General features: G+C 46.5%; 1 protein-coding gene across 1 annotated transcript in view; it reads left to right on the forward strand.

Annotated features, from left to right (window-relative positions):
* Positions 1–12450, forward strand: part of LOC120404017 (complement receptor type 1-like) — a 98667-nt gene that overhangs the window by 42265 nt on the left and 43952 nt on the right. The window contains exons 26-32 of the mRNA XM_039536030.1: positions 860–1039; positions 2625–2807; positions 3732–3917; positions 5119–5298; positions 6961–7160; positions 7908–8059; positions 12058–12221. Coding sequence (XP_039391964.1) covers positions 860–1039; positions 2625–2807; positions 3732–3917; positions 5119–5298; positions 6961–7160; positions 7908–8059; positions 12058–12221 — 1245 coding nt within the window. The remainder of the gene's footprint in view (positions 1–859; positions 1040–2624; positions 2808–3731; positions 3918–5118; positions 5299–6960; positions 7161–7907; positions 8060–12057; positions 12222–12450) is intronic.

A 12450-nucleotide genomic window follows, 5' to 3' on the forward strand; every position in this document is an offset into this window, starting at 1 on the left:
TTCCAGTCCCCTTAGAAGGCCATTAACAAAGCAAAGATGGACTTAAATGGGCTAGTCCACCCTGTGACCCTATGCTTTTATATCATATGCAATGGTTTATCAGTAATTAAATACCAATACTGTCTTTGGTTCGTATGAACTCTGATATAGTGATATGAAATCCCTGCCTTCACAGAGAACACATAGAGTAATTACAGCATGATCCCTACGGATCCCAAGTTGTCTACACTTAATGAGCTGTCACACTTGAAGATTTTGGCTTTAATCTCTCTCTGCCTCAGTCCCCCCATCTGTAAAATGGGGGTAACATGGCTGACCCTACCTCTAGAAAGGTATGATGAGAATTCACTCTCTGATGTTTATAAAGCTCCTCAGAAAGGTCCTCTGAAAAGGTGCTATACAAATGGAAATTTGCTATAAGATCCTAACTCTTTATTCCATCTTTTCATAAGGGAAAACTTACTGTTTTCAAGCAAGGTGATGTATTTAACAATGTAACAATTCTCCTTTTAATTCTATGCAGGGGCTAGCATCACACCACTTCACTACACATTACTGCTATTCATGCTTCTCATTGATTACTATTACTATCCCCTGTGAAGCAGGTAGTCATTGCAGTATGTGTCCCCTCATAACTCTGCATTGTCGCGTACCCCAGCCCACAATTCAATCCTAGGTGTTTTATATTATTGCAGTTACTGAACCAATTTCTGCGCTCAGTGCAGTTGTGAACAGAATGTAGGCCAATGATTTCCACAGCTGGGTCTCACATGCCACATTCTTAGAAGGACTCTTCACTCTCCCTAGATTTCAGGGTTAAATGACTTTTACAGGTCCCTGTCTTGTTTTGGATTGTTAGGGAGATGTTCCTACCCGCCAGCGCTTGCGTATGCTGACAGAAGCCATCAGAGAGAGTTTCTAGTTGGTACCGTAGTGACCTACTCCTGCAAACCAGGTTACACACGCATCCCTGGAGTATCTCCTCATGTGACTTGTCTTACAAATTTTACATGGTCTAAACTCTCAGAATTATGTCAGAGTAAGTAATTTTCAGCTGAATTTTCTTTGCTTTAGTTGATATAGAAATGTAAGTGCAATTTAATAGCTTATGGGGGCGGGCATTTTTGGGGCCTGGTAGGCCCCCAGGTGCTGAGCACCTGCAGATCTGACTGCAGCTGGAGTTGTGGGTGCTCAGCACCTCTGAAAATCTGGTCCAGGACACACTGAGCAATTGGCTGTGTGAATGTGTCTGTACCATAGACATGGTGATACCAGTGTGATGTCATGAACTGCATTTACTGTACAATTTTTCACCTGCTCAGCTGTCCTCTGCCCACTAGCCCTAATCAGATAGGAGAAGTTTGAACACCCCCATTTTATAAGCAGCCCCAAACATCTCTCTCTCTCTCTCTCTCTCTCTCTCACACACACGCACACGCACACACACACGCACACATATTACATACATAACTTAAAATACTGTGGCAAATGTTCCTCCCCCCCAAAATATGGTATTTCCAAGCCCCTCCAGCCCCTCAGGATTACACTGGCTTGAGGCTCAGGACAGGCAATAATAAAAATTCAGTTCTGCACCACTGAAACGATTGAAGTAGAATGTCTGGTAAGCTGTCAGGGCTAGAAATTGGGGGGGTGTTAGATATGGTTAAAAATCCAAGAATCCCCCTTTCTATTGGGACAAACACTTGGTATTAGGACCTACCAGATCCTGAGATATCAGCCTTATCTATGTAGTTACATTAGCTATTTTAGGTAATTTTGAGGTTACTTACCTTTAATATCATGGATCAGATGTTCTGCAATAGAGTCTGTCTACACTGCCATTGAAAAATACCAACATAACCAAGTCTCAGCCTGGATCAGCTGACTCAGGCCCAGGCTATGGGACTAAAAATTGCAGGCTAGACTTTGAGGCTCAGGATGGAGCCCAAGCTCTGAGACTCTCCCTCCGCGCAGGGTCTCAGAGCCCAGGCTTTAGTCCAAACCCAAACGTCTGCACTGCAATTTTATACCCCACAGCCCAAGCACCAGGATTAGCCTGAGTCAGCTGACCCAAGCCAGACATAGCCACACCAAGGGTCTTTTCTCACAGTGTAGACATAGTCTAAGATCCTGGTTTTACAGGTGGAAAATAAATAAAATAAAAACAGCACCAGTTAAATGATTAGCTATAACCCATGGCATATCCTGAATTCAAGCCAGTGTGCTGTGGTATAAAGGCTCTATTAGCATTGAATATGGCCTGTGTAAGTACCGTGTGGCTGTGCCACTCATGAGTCTCTCTCAACCATGCCAAACTCAGAACAGTAAAACCTTGTCACACTGCACCATCCTGCAGTGTCCTTCTGGTATATTATACAGAGCTTTTGGAGAAGACCCTCTTAGAAGCCACCTTCCTTTTATTGTGACACCCATGAAACAAAACTTCCTTTAGAAACTAGGGTCTTTACATTAAAAAAAAGTTAAGGAAATTGATGTTAGTGTCAGTGCTCAGATTCTTGCAAAGGGTTCAGACCCTGCTGATAAAGTCTCTATTGTAGAAAATGTCGCTACTGTGACCTTTTTCTTCTGTCTGATTCTGAACAAAAACTGTTGGTGTTGCTCAGAGACTCGTTGTCCAAAGCCAGTGGTTGAAAATGGAAAACAAATCTCTCCAGTGGAAACTGAATATACGTATGCCAACCGTGTGGTGTTTCAGTGTGATCCTGACTACATCCTCAGAGGCAGTGAGGGGATTGTGTGCCAGAGCGATGGGATGTGGCACCCTCCAGTACCATTTTGTGAAAAATGTGAGTATAAACGGGAAGAGAACCTACCGTTCAGAAGAAATATGCTGCCACTGATCTTAGTAACAACAGCGGGAAGGCTGCCTCCCTACCTCTCAACTTCTAGGGGGATTATTAGAAGGATCCTCAGAGGTTATTAATAAATAGCCAATAAATGACCTTGTCCAATTCTGGTGGAGGGGATCAACAGCTAAGTATTCCCTACAGTCTAAACTCCAGGCCTGCTTCTGGCTGAAGGTTAAATGTGCCAGCCGAAGGGACCCCCACCCCTTTGCTTAGATTATTGAAGAGTCTTATATCTCACTTTTTGTAAGTTTTTTCATAATGTCATTGCTTAATTTGTGCGGGGGCTGGGGCTCAGCCCCTCTGGGCCTGGCAGTTCAGAGCCCCAGCACCTCTGGGCTCGCTGCATCAGTTATGAAAGTTTAAAAAAAAAAATTGTTTGAGCCCTGGCACCTCTTTCATTACAAATTAAGCACTGCCTAATGTTCAGCCTAAATTTTCCTTTTCTTAATTTCCTCCTGTTAGTCCTGGCTCAGCCCCTTTGTAACATCCTCTACAATCACTCCCCTTCTTCATTCAGTGTGGCTGGGCGGCAGGAGTGGGATAGTTCTTACACTGAGGGAGATGTTGTGGGCAGTGGGACTGAGACACTTGTTGGGGGACGCGAGGAGGGTTGGTAGGTTGCAGGAGGGTTGGGATGGTTGCCTAGGAGATTCTGGAAGGATTAAGCACTATGGGGGGGGGGGTCTGACCAATATACTGATCTTTCAAGCAGCTGAGCATCAACAGCCCCCATTAAAGAGAATTTACCTGTCGTCTAAATACCAAGTGCTGGATTCCCCTGTAACTTCGTGGGCTGCCCTAGTTGTTGCCTCAGTCAGTGAGAGGAGCATCAGGCCTTACACTGTTTCTATCCATGTGTAGCCTGTGGCCGACCTCCAACTCTCACGAACGGGCTGCACAATGGTGGGGTGAAGGAATATTTCCCCTATGAATCACAAGTGACCTATAGCTGCGGAGACGGTTTATCACTGATTGGAGAGTCCTCCATTTATTGCACATCTGATGGGGTAAATATGATGTGGAGCGGGCCTGCCCCGCAGTGCAAAGGTAAGTCATTCTCCATGACTCTAAATCACAAAGGGTAGAGGGCACTTTCAGGAGACCCAGGTATAACATTCCAACCCTTTTTGTAAATGGGGCTGAAAATGAGCAGGGCTGTCTGCTGCTCCTAATCCCTCCCACAATCATCTTGGAAGTCCAGGATTACCGCTGACGTGGGTGGTGAAAAGCCGGGAGGGGGTGTGGCTATGGCACTCAGGCTGCACTGACCCAAGGTATCCTCACCCGTATGGCTCCCTGAGTGGAAACTAAAGCTTTGGGTGGAGCATTATCCCTCCTGGTCTGGTGGCAAATCTCACCCTGGAGTGCAGATGGCTCCACTGCTGTGCTAGCTGCAAACTGTCAGAGTTGAATAGATCCCACAGCTGTTAAAATAACCAGGTAAATCTTCCAATTTCCACGTGACAGAGCCCAGCAGGGACAGCTGTTCTTGCAACCCACATGGAATAGTGAGTGCAGTAGGAGCAGCAGGATTCCCCTGCGTGCAGGAGATGCTTAACATGTACAGCCTGGCAGGTGCATCAGGGGATTTGCGAATGGGCTCTGAGATACTAGCCCCAGGCAGAGCTAGAGAGCAGCTAAGGAGGGTTACGGTGCCCCACCTAAACTGTTGGCCTGGAACTGCCACAGACCGCTGTTGTCAAACATATAAAAATTACTCCCTACTGATTTCGTCACTGGCCAGTGCCACCAGCCAATGGACCTTTGTCCCAGCTGATGCCTGAGTCTCACTCCCAGTGACTTTTCCCCCCACCCCACTGACCCTGGTTCTGATTCCCAATCCAGTTGTCCTGGAATCATCCATTTAGGTATGGGTCCCTCTGGATGCAACATCAGAGAGCGTTTGAGGGAACAGCCTGCTTCCAAAAAATGGAATAACCCTGGTGCCTTGATTTGGCAATAGGAGGCTGGGAAAAAAGAGAACAGCATTGAAAGCATTCACCCACGTACCGAACCTGCCATATAAAGTTATCCCCTCCCAATAGTCTCAATGTCATTGTGAATCGTCCACTAAAAGGTCAAGAATCTGATATTCTTCTGTAGCCGTGGTTGTTTTTGTTTGTTTTTGTTTTTTTTTACCCCCCATTTTTAGCGTGCTTCGAAACAGGTCAGCTGCTATTTAAGTGTATTGGCCTTGATTTATTCCCTGTCTCAGATGTAGAACTAACCGTTTAGTTATTTCCTTCAGTGGTTCGCTGTCCGAGGCCACAGGTTGAAAATGGAAGAATGACGACTACAAGACAAGCGTTCACATACGGTGTCACTGTTCGGTTCTCTTGCAAGGAAGGCTACCTGCTCCATGGCAGCAGAGTGAGTCAGTGTCAGGATGACAACGCCTGGAATCCTCCTGTGCCAAGTTGTCAGCCCGGTAAGTGTAAATGATGAACTGAGGTACGGCGATTGGTCTGGCACGTGTACTCTGAGCTCTAGTAACAGCACCATAAGGGGAGAGGTGGTCTGAGCGTGGCAGTGGAAACCAAGGCCCTTGAGTTTTTACCCTCTTCCTGCCCCAGGCCAGTCTCCCTGGGTGACTTGAGCAAGGGATTTCTCCTCTCTGCCTCCATTTCCCATCTGTAAAAATGGAGATCATGGATCCAAGCTACCTTGAAGAGGTGTTATGAGGACTAATTAGGAAAGTACTTGAAAGAAAGATGCTAATTATGACTAATCACACATTGCTGAAACTCTCCTGGCTGTACCATGGAAGGGAACCCAAAGAAGCAGCAAATATTTATCAGTGGAATATATATTTAATAGGATAAGGACCAAGCAACCTCAGTGTTTAGATCTGAGAAGCTTTCTTCAGGAGTGGGCCAGCTTTAATGATGGATTTTTCCAGTTTAGAAAAGGTGCTTATCAAGGACCACAGGCTGCTTGTACCAAAATCTGAAAAAGTGATGCCTTGTACTGCTCAGCTGAGTCAATGCCAATGAACAGCAATGACTTCTGAGCCTGCAAAAAAAAACCAAAGACCCCAACAGCCTCTGACTGCCCCTTAATCAATTTGATATTGACTAGCCCTTCCTTGGCCGGAATGGCTGAGTGTGCGAACCCTCAGGTTTGACAAGTCTGGCTCCACAGAGTCACAGACCTGAAGCTCACCAAAGCAGACTCAGCCTTTCTTTCTTCGGAGGTAGACACATTCAGTTCTGTAGAGACTGCTTTGCGGGGGTTGGAGGTGAGATGAAGGGGTGGTCAGGGCTGATTTCCAGATGAAACTTTAAGGACTCAGGGACTGAGTCTCATTTACACTAAGCCCCTCTCTGTTGCCAGAGGCCTCAGTACTGTGCATGAGAATCAGGTTCTCCATTCAGGTCTGCATTCTGTAGACCGTCCTCAAATAGCCCTTCATGCTTACTGCCCCCAGAGGTGGTGGTTTCACTGGGGAAGAGGTTCCTTACAGTTATCTAAGGGGTCTGTACAGAGCCCGTCACTGGGGTCTCTAATCAAAGCCTTTGGCATCCTGCAGGATGAGTGTCACTACAGAAGCCTAAGACACTGTTAAGGACCAAGTTCTGCCCTTGGCCCCACCTGTGTAAATCCAAGGGCAACTCCACTGACTTGCAATTGTCCCTCACTGCAACGGGGGTGGGAGGCTAATTCTGCAGTACCCTAAAGAGGCTATTTAGAAGAAGGCCACAAGTGTGCAAGGGAGTGAACGACAGATTCACAGTTGTCCCAGTAAAACTTCCTTAAATGAACCAACAAAGCACCTGTGCTCTGCTCCCCCAAGTGTGGAGTTTCAGCTGCCGATGACTCCATGAAATGCCCATGATACACAGTACTGGGTGGGATTTCACACACGCCCTTTTCTTGTTGAACTCATTATGTTTGTTTTTTCTTGCGAGTCACGGTGGGCGTGATGTTAAAAGTAGTTTATTCCTCTGATTAAACCAAAACAGCTGCAGTGAAGTAAACCAAGGGCACGGGGCCTTAGGTAGAGCTGCCTCTTTCCATTACAGGCAATAAGCAGCACTCACAGTGCATCTCCTCTCACTGAACTGCCTTCTCGTCTGTTTTTTCCTTTCAGTTCAGTGTTCAAAGCCAGACGTGCAGAATGGAAGAATGGTCAATGCATTAGATGAGAAAATGTGGTACAATGTAAATGAAAGCATTACTTTCAAATGCTCTCCTGGGTACCATTTTTCAGACCATTGGTACCTGCCTACAACAGACAGCTTGAGCATTACTTGCTCAGCCAACGGCAACTGGACAGCATTACCCAAATGTGTAAGTATGACACTCCAGAGGGATTTGCTGAAGTAATAACAAAACAGTGTTTTGCATTTCTAAAGTCTTAGTCCTCATTGTTTTAATGAATCAATGGGACCAAGTAGGGAGATGTGCCATTGATACAATAGAAGGGGGAAATGAATTGATCTGAAAGCAAAAGAATGTCCGTCCTTCATCCCATCCTTTCTCGTTCTTTGAAGCAGGAGATTTTTTCTTTTTGTAACACCTATTCCATGCCAAAAGAAAAAGAAAAAGAAAAAAGAAAAACAAAGTAAAATGTGGTAGGTAAAAATCACACAGGATGAAAACTTGGCCATATTATAAAATAGAGCGGCTTCCAATGCAGTCTAGGGTATGAGACCTGGCATATCTTCTGCTGGGCTGGGAACAGTATAAAGCAAATTTATGACTGTTTTAATGAGTAGTTGCCAGTGTGCTCAGCACTGTGAAAATGTAAATGGAGTCCTAGTTCTGGCTCAAGGAGTTGACAATCCAAGTGCCTGATTCTGCAAGTTGTTCAGAACTTTCTCAAAGTTGCTTAGAACTATCAGCCCCTATAGAAGTCAATAAGAATTATGGGTGTGAAGATCTTTTCAGTATCAGGCCTGTGTCAGACAGACTGTATGATACAGATCTATGTAACACACTGACTGAGGGTTCAAACCCAAAAAGGAGCAAGCATACTTCAAGGTAAATCCTTCTCTTCTGCAGCATAACCCCATTCCCTCTTCCTCTGTTTCATAGCAAAAGCAAAGCAATACTGAAGAATGCGCAGGAGCACGTGAGAGTAAAGAGTTTCTCCATTGTGATGTGCCTCTGACAGAACTGAGAACCCTGCTGGAACTGAAGAAACTGTATCTGGAGATTCAGAAACTGAAGCGGGAGATTAAAAAATTGTAATGACTAGCTGAAATCTGTGATCCTCATTGTGTTAGGAAAGTGAAAGCAAGTAGAGGAGCTAGATTGAACTGTATGAACTGAAGGTTTATTTTCATACAAGCTTCAGACCCTATGCAGCTGGAAATGTACGGCAACAACCTTCAGCTTTGCCATAATTGCTGCTTACATTTAGCTTTTATGCATTATAACACATACATTCACAGTGGGTGTATGGCTCTTCTACTGTCTGATTTACATTAACCTTAAGGGCAGTGATGTTCATAACTCCCCGTGCACCACTGAAAATCTAAGGGATAGCAAAGCAATCTTCCCTGTCCTCTTAATTTAAACTCAGCTCAGCAGACTTTCTTCTCAATCTGACCAGATCTAGTTTTGACTGATACCAGGGTTATCACCTGAGGCATTTTTATATCTAATCACACTCAAGAGTAGATGGTAGAAATTTAACTGTAGAGAAACAACCTGCTAAGCCATTTTCCCATTGCCCAATAAATGGACTTGTACCTTTTGAGATTAAATAATTATTCCTGCATTCCAGGGCTACAGTAAAATGCAATTGTTATAACTGCTGATTGATTGTGTGTTTTTTTTGTTTTTTATATCTTTATCCCACTGGTTACAAGACCTAAAAATCCCCAGTCTGTTTAAAGGCTCCTTTTCTTAGTGAAAAACCGTCTCAATCTAGTGAACAGTCTCAGCAGAGACTGCAAGGACAGAGCAAGCAGTGACGACTGGCTTTTCCTCTCACATCTGGAGAAGCTCATGGTTGAAGCATACTGGGGAAGTAGCATAGGAGACAGCAGCTTGCTGTACGTGTTCTGTGGAATATCAGGAAACATCGGTCTACAGCACTATTAGGCTGGTATCTTTACTCCTGTTTATGGAGCCAGCGAGATAGAGTCAGATCCCCAAAATAACAAAGATGAATTTGACCCAGAGGATGAGTAGAAAGGATCCTTTGGTAACTGCTAACGCTGTGTTGGCCAGAAAAATAAGTGCTACATCCCCTTCCACTGAGAATCGGTGGCTGTATAAAGCCAGGAGGCGCCGATTGAAACAAAGCTGCAGAGAAGTAACATATAGGCCCAGAAGTTCCCTCCACCTCAAAATTGTAGCTTTGTGGGCTACTGAGCTCTAAGGGAGCATGATACTCTCGCAGGTAAGAGCAAATTGTATTTCCAGGAAGGTGTCAGGTGGGGACAAGGGACAGAAAGCAGCTGAACTCTGCATTAGGAGCTCCCTAGAAGTTCACCTTAGAAGCTGCAGCTTGGCTGTGCTGAATCACTGCAACTCTGGCTGCCTAGCCTACTTTTGGGGTGACTTTTGGGTGACACTAGCTGCCTGTTCCCCCCCATACTCTGGAGAAGCCTTCTCTGCCCCAAACCAGTCTCTGCCGCCATGAAGGGACTCGGGATTTAATTTGACTTAGTCTATTGTATCTCTCTCTGTTACTCCTCTAACCTGAGCTTTTCTCTGTAGACAAGGACCAGTAGAGGCAATTCACTAGCAATCCATTTAAGTGGCATGAACCAAGTCAGCCTGGGCCTCTAATCACCATTTCTCAAGCTGAGTAATACATTATGTAATCCACACACCTTCTGGGTGTGTTGATCTGTCCTATCTAGTGGTACTGAGACCACTTAAAGAGAGAGATAAAATGCATGTGCTCTACAGCCTTAAGTAACAGCCAGTTGGCATTTAGTTTGAATATTTAGTAGCAGTAGTAACATCACTGACCAAATGCATGACCCTGAATGGCAGCCACCTGGATGTTTTAGAGAGCATCTTCCATTGAGCAATATGTAAAAAGAGAGCTTTTCTGTTCATCTGTCCTGGATATTTATATAACTCTCGTTACAGTGGTATCTAGCCATTGGGTCACGGTTAGGAAGCAGGCTGGAGCAGAAGAGATGGAGAGGAATGCAAAGTGGGCGATCTGTTCCTCGCTGTTGAAATGTGCACAGACAATTCTGGAGAGTGAAGTTCTTCATTTATGCTCAGCACCAATACAGCACAGGTAGCAGCACTGCACACTCCCCTATGCTGCTCTCTGCCACTGTGTCACAAACCTGACCTGTACTAGGGACTACCTTTAGGGGTGAGCTGGAGTTCCATCCCCATAGCCCATTCAGTGCTTGGCCACTGCTGGGATTGTTTGTGTAAGCATGTTGCTGTATAGTGAACTGTAACCCTTGTGGAAGCATACTGGAGATCTGGAATCAATAGCCCCAATTCATCCCTGCATTTCTGAGCCATATATTCCCGGGATCTGACAGCTCTACTTCCCCTGCTACTGTTCCTGCAGGAACTTCCAACACAGCGTGCGCACTGGGAGTATTTCCAAGGCTATGGATGTGTGGCCAAAGCACTACTGCACTAAACACTTATTCCCGGTTTCTGAAAACATTTCTTGCACCCACAGGCGGGCAGATAAGCCAGGGGGCTGCCTGACCCATGTTGGAGCTAACCCATGTGCAGTCAAACACAGAATAGTTGTGGCCCAAAAGTTGTATAAAGCACAGGAATGAATTAGGCTTATGGAGGCCAGCAGTGGGCATGCTGCCTCTAGGTCAGCGGTTTTCAACCTGTGGTTCATGTACTCCTGGAGCTCCGGACTATGTCTAAAGGGTCGGCAAAAGACAGACTGAAAACTAAGTCATCAGAATTCAACTATATGTACAGACAGTAGCTTTCCAAAGGGGTTCACACCATAATTTGAATTTTTTTAGGGAATTTTTTCCATAATATGAGAACTAGGGGTCACCAAATGAAATTAATAGGCATCAGGTTTAAAACAAATAAAAGGAAGTTCTTCTTCACGCAGCGCACAGTCAACTTGTGGAACTCCTTACCTGAGGAGGTTGTGAAGGCTAGGACTATAACAATGTTTAAAAGGGAACTGGATAAATTCATGGTGGCTAAGTCCATAAATGGCTATTAGCCAGGATGGGTAAGAATGGTGTCCCTAGCCTCTGTTCGTCAGAGGATGGAGATGGATGGCAGGAGGAAGATCACTTGATCATTGCCTGTTAGGTTCACTCCCTCTGGGGCACCTGGCATTGGCCACTGTCGGTAGACAGGATACTGGGCTGGATGGACCTTTGGTCTGACCCGGTACGGCCGTTCTTATGTTCTTATCTGCAAATGAAAAAAAAGATTGAAAACTACTGCTCTAGATACTCGGGTCGAGCGTGAGCCTCTGCTAAGTTTGTGTTTCCCTCACCTTAAAAACAAGGCCCAGGAGCTGGCCAGTTGATCACCATATGCTAGGTGGTCTATAACTATGCCTCCTTCCCATGTTGTAAAAAGGGTTTGTATTGAACTGTCTAGCCCATCCCAAGCTTGTAGGTCTGTGGCTGCAACTGCAGAGCTCTCAGTTTCTTCTACCAATTTGCACTTTTGCCAAAGGAAACACAGCGTCAAAACATGAATGTTTATTGCCCATCCCTGTCCCTTGCTAAATTAGATAATCCAGTTTCTCAGCCTCTAACAGACACATTATATAAAGCTTCCTTTTCTCATATCTGTGCCAAATGTTTGCATGCTCCAATGGAAAAAAAAATCTGCAGTGAGGACAGATGTTCAGGACTTCACAATGCTATTCACCATGCTGAGCTCTTTTGAAAATAAAGCCCAAGGGTGTGTGTTTTGGTATTTCAGTTCCTTTGCTGCTTGTGTTAACGGTGACTTTAAGTCCAACCTCCCGTCTGTGTTTGCTGTAACCAACTGGCTTCAGCCTGAGCCAGCCCCGCCCCTTGTCTCCTGACCCCGCCTCCAACCATTCCTGGCATTGTTCAGGCTCCGCCCCTCCGCTCCTGACCCCGCCTCCAACCAGTCTCAGCGCTATTCAGGCCCCGCCCCTTCTCTCCTGACCCCGCCTCCAACCAGTCTCAGCGCTATTCAGGCCCCGCCCCTTCTCTCCTGACCCCGCCTCCAACCAGTCTCAGCGCTATTCAGGCCCCGCCCCTTCTCTCCTGACCCCGCCTCCAACCAGTCTCAGAGCTGTTCAGGCCCCGCCCCCTTCTGTCTCACTTGTGCTGAGCACGGCGCCGACTGCGGCTCGGAGCTCCCCGTCGGCCCCCGCCATGTCCCCGGGGCTCCCCGGCCCCGCGCTGGCCCTGGGGCTTCTAGCGCTGCTGCTGCTGCCCGGGACTCGCAGTGAGTGGGGGGGGGCTCGGCAAAGCTCCTCCGTGCGCCGTGCGGGGCAGGGCCGCCCAGAGGGGGGGCAAAGGGGGCAATTTGCCCAGGGCTCCGCAGGGGCCCCCAAGAGAACAGCGGAGGCTCCCGCCTCCGCCTCTCTCCTGGAGCCTCAGCGCATCAAGCGCCGAGTCTCTGGCGGGGCCCCTGAGCCCCGCCCCGCTCCGAACCGCGTGGTGAGGGGGTGGGG

The sequence above is a fragment of the Mauremys reevesii genome, linkage group 4, assembly GCF_016161935.1.
Source record: "Mauremys reevesii isolate NIE-2019 linkage group 4, ASM1616193v1, whole genome shotgun sequence".
NCBI classification, from domain to species: domain Eukaryota; kingdom Metazoa; phylum Chordata; order Testudines; family Geoemydidae; genus Mauremys; species Mauremys reevesii.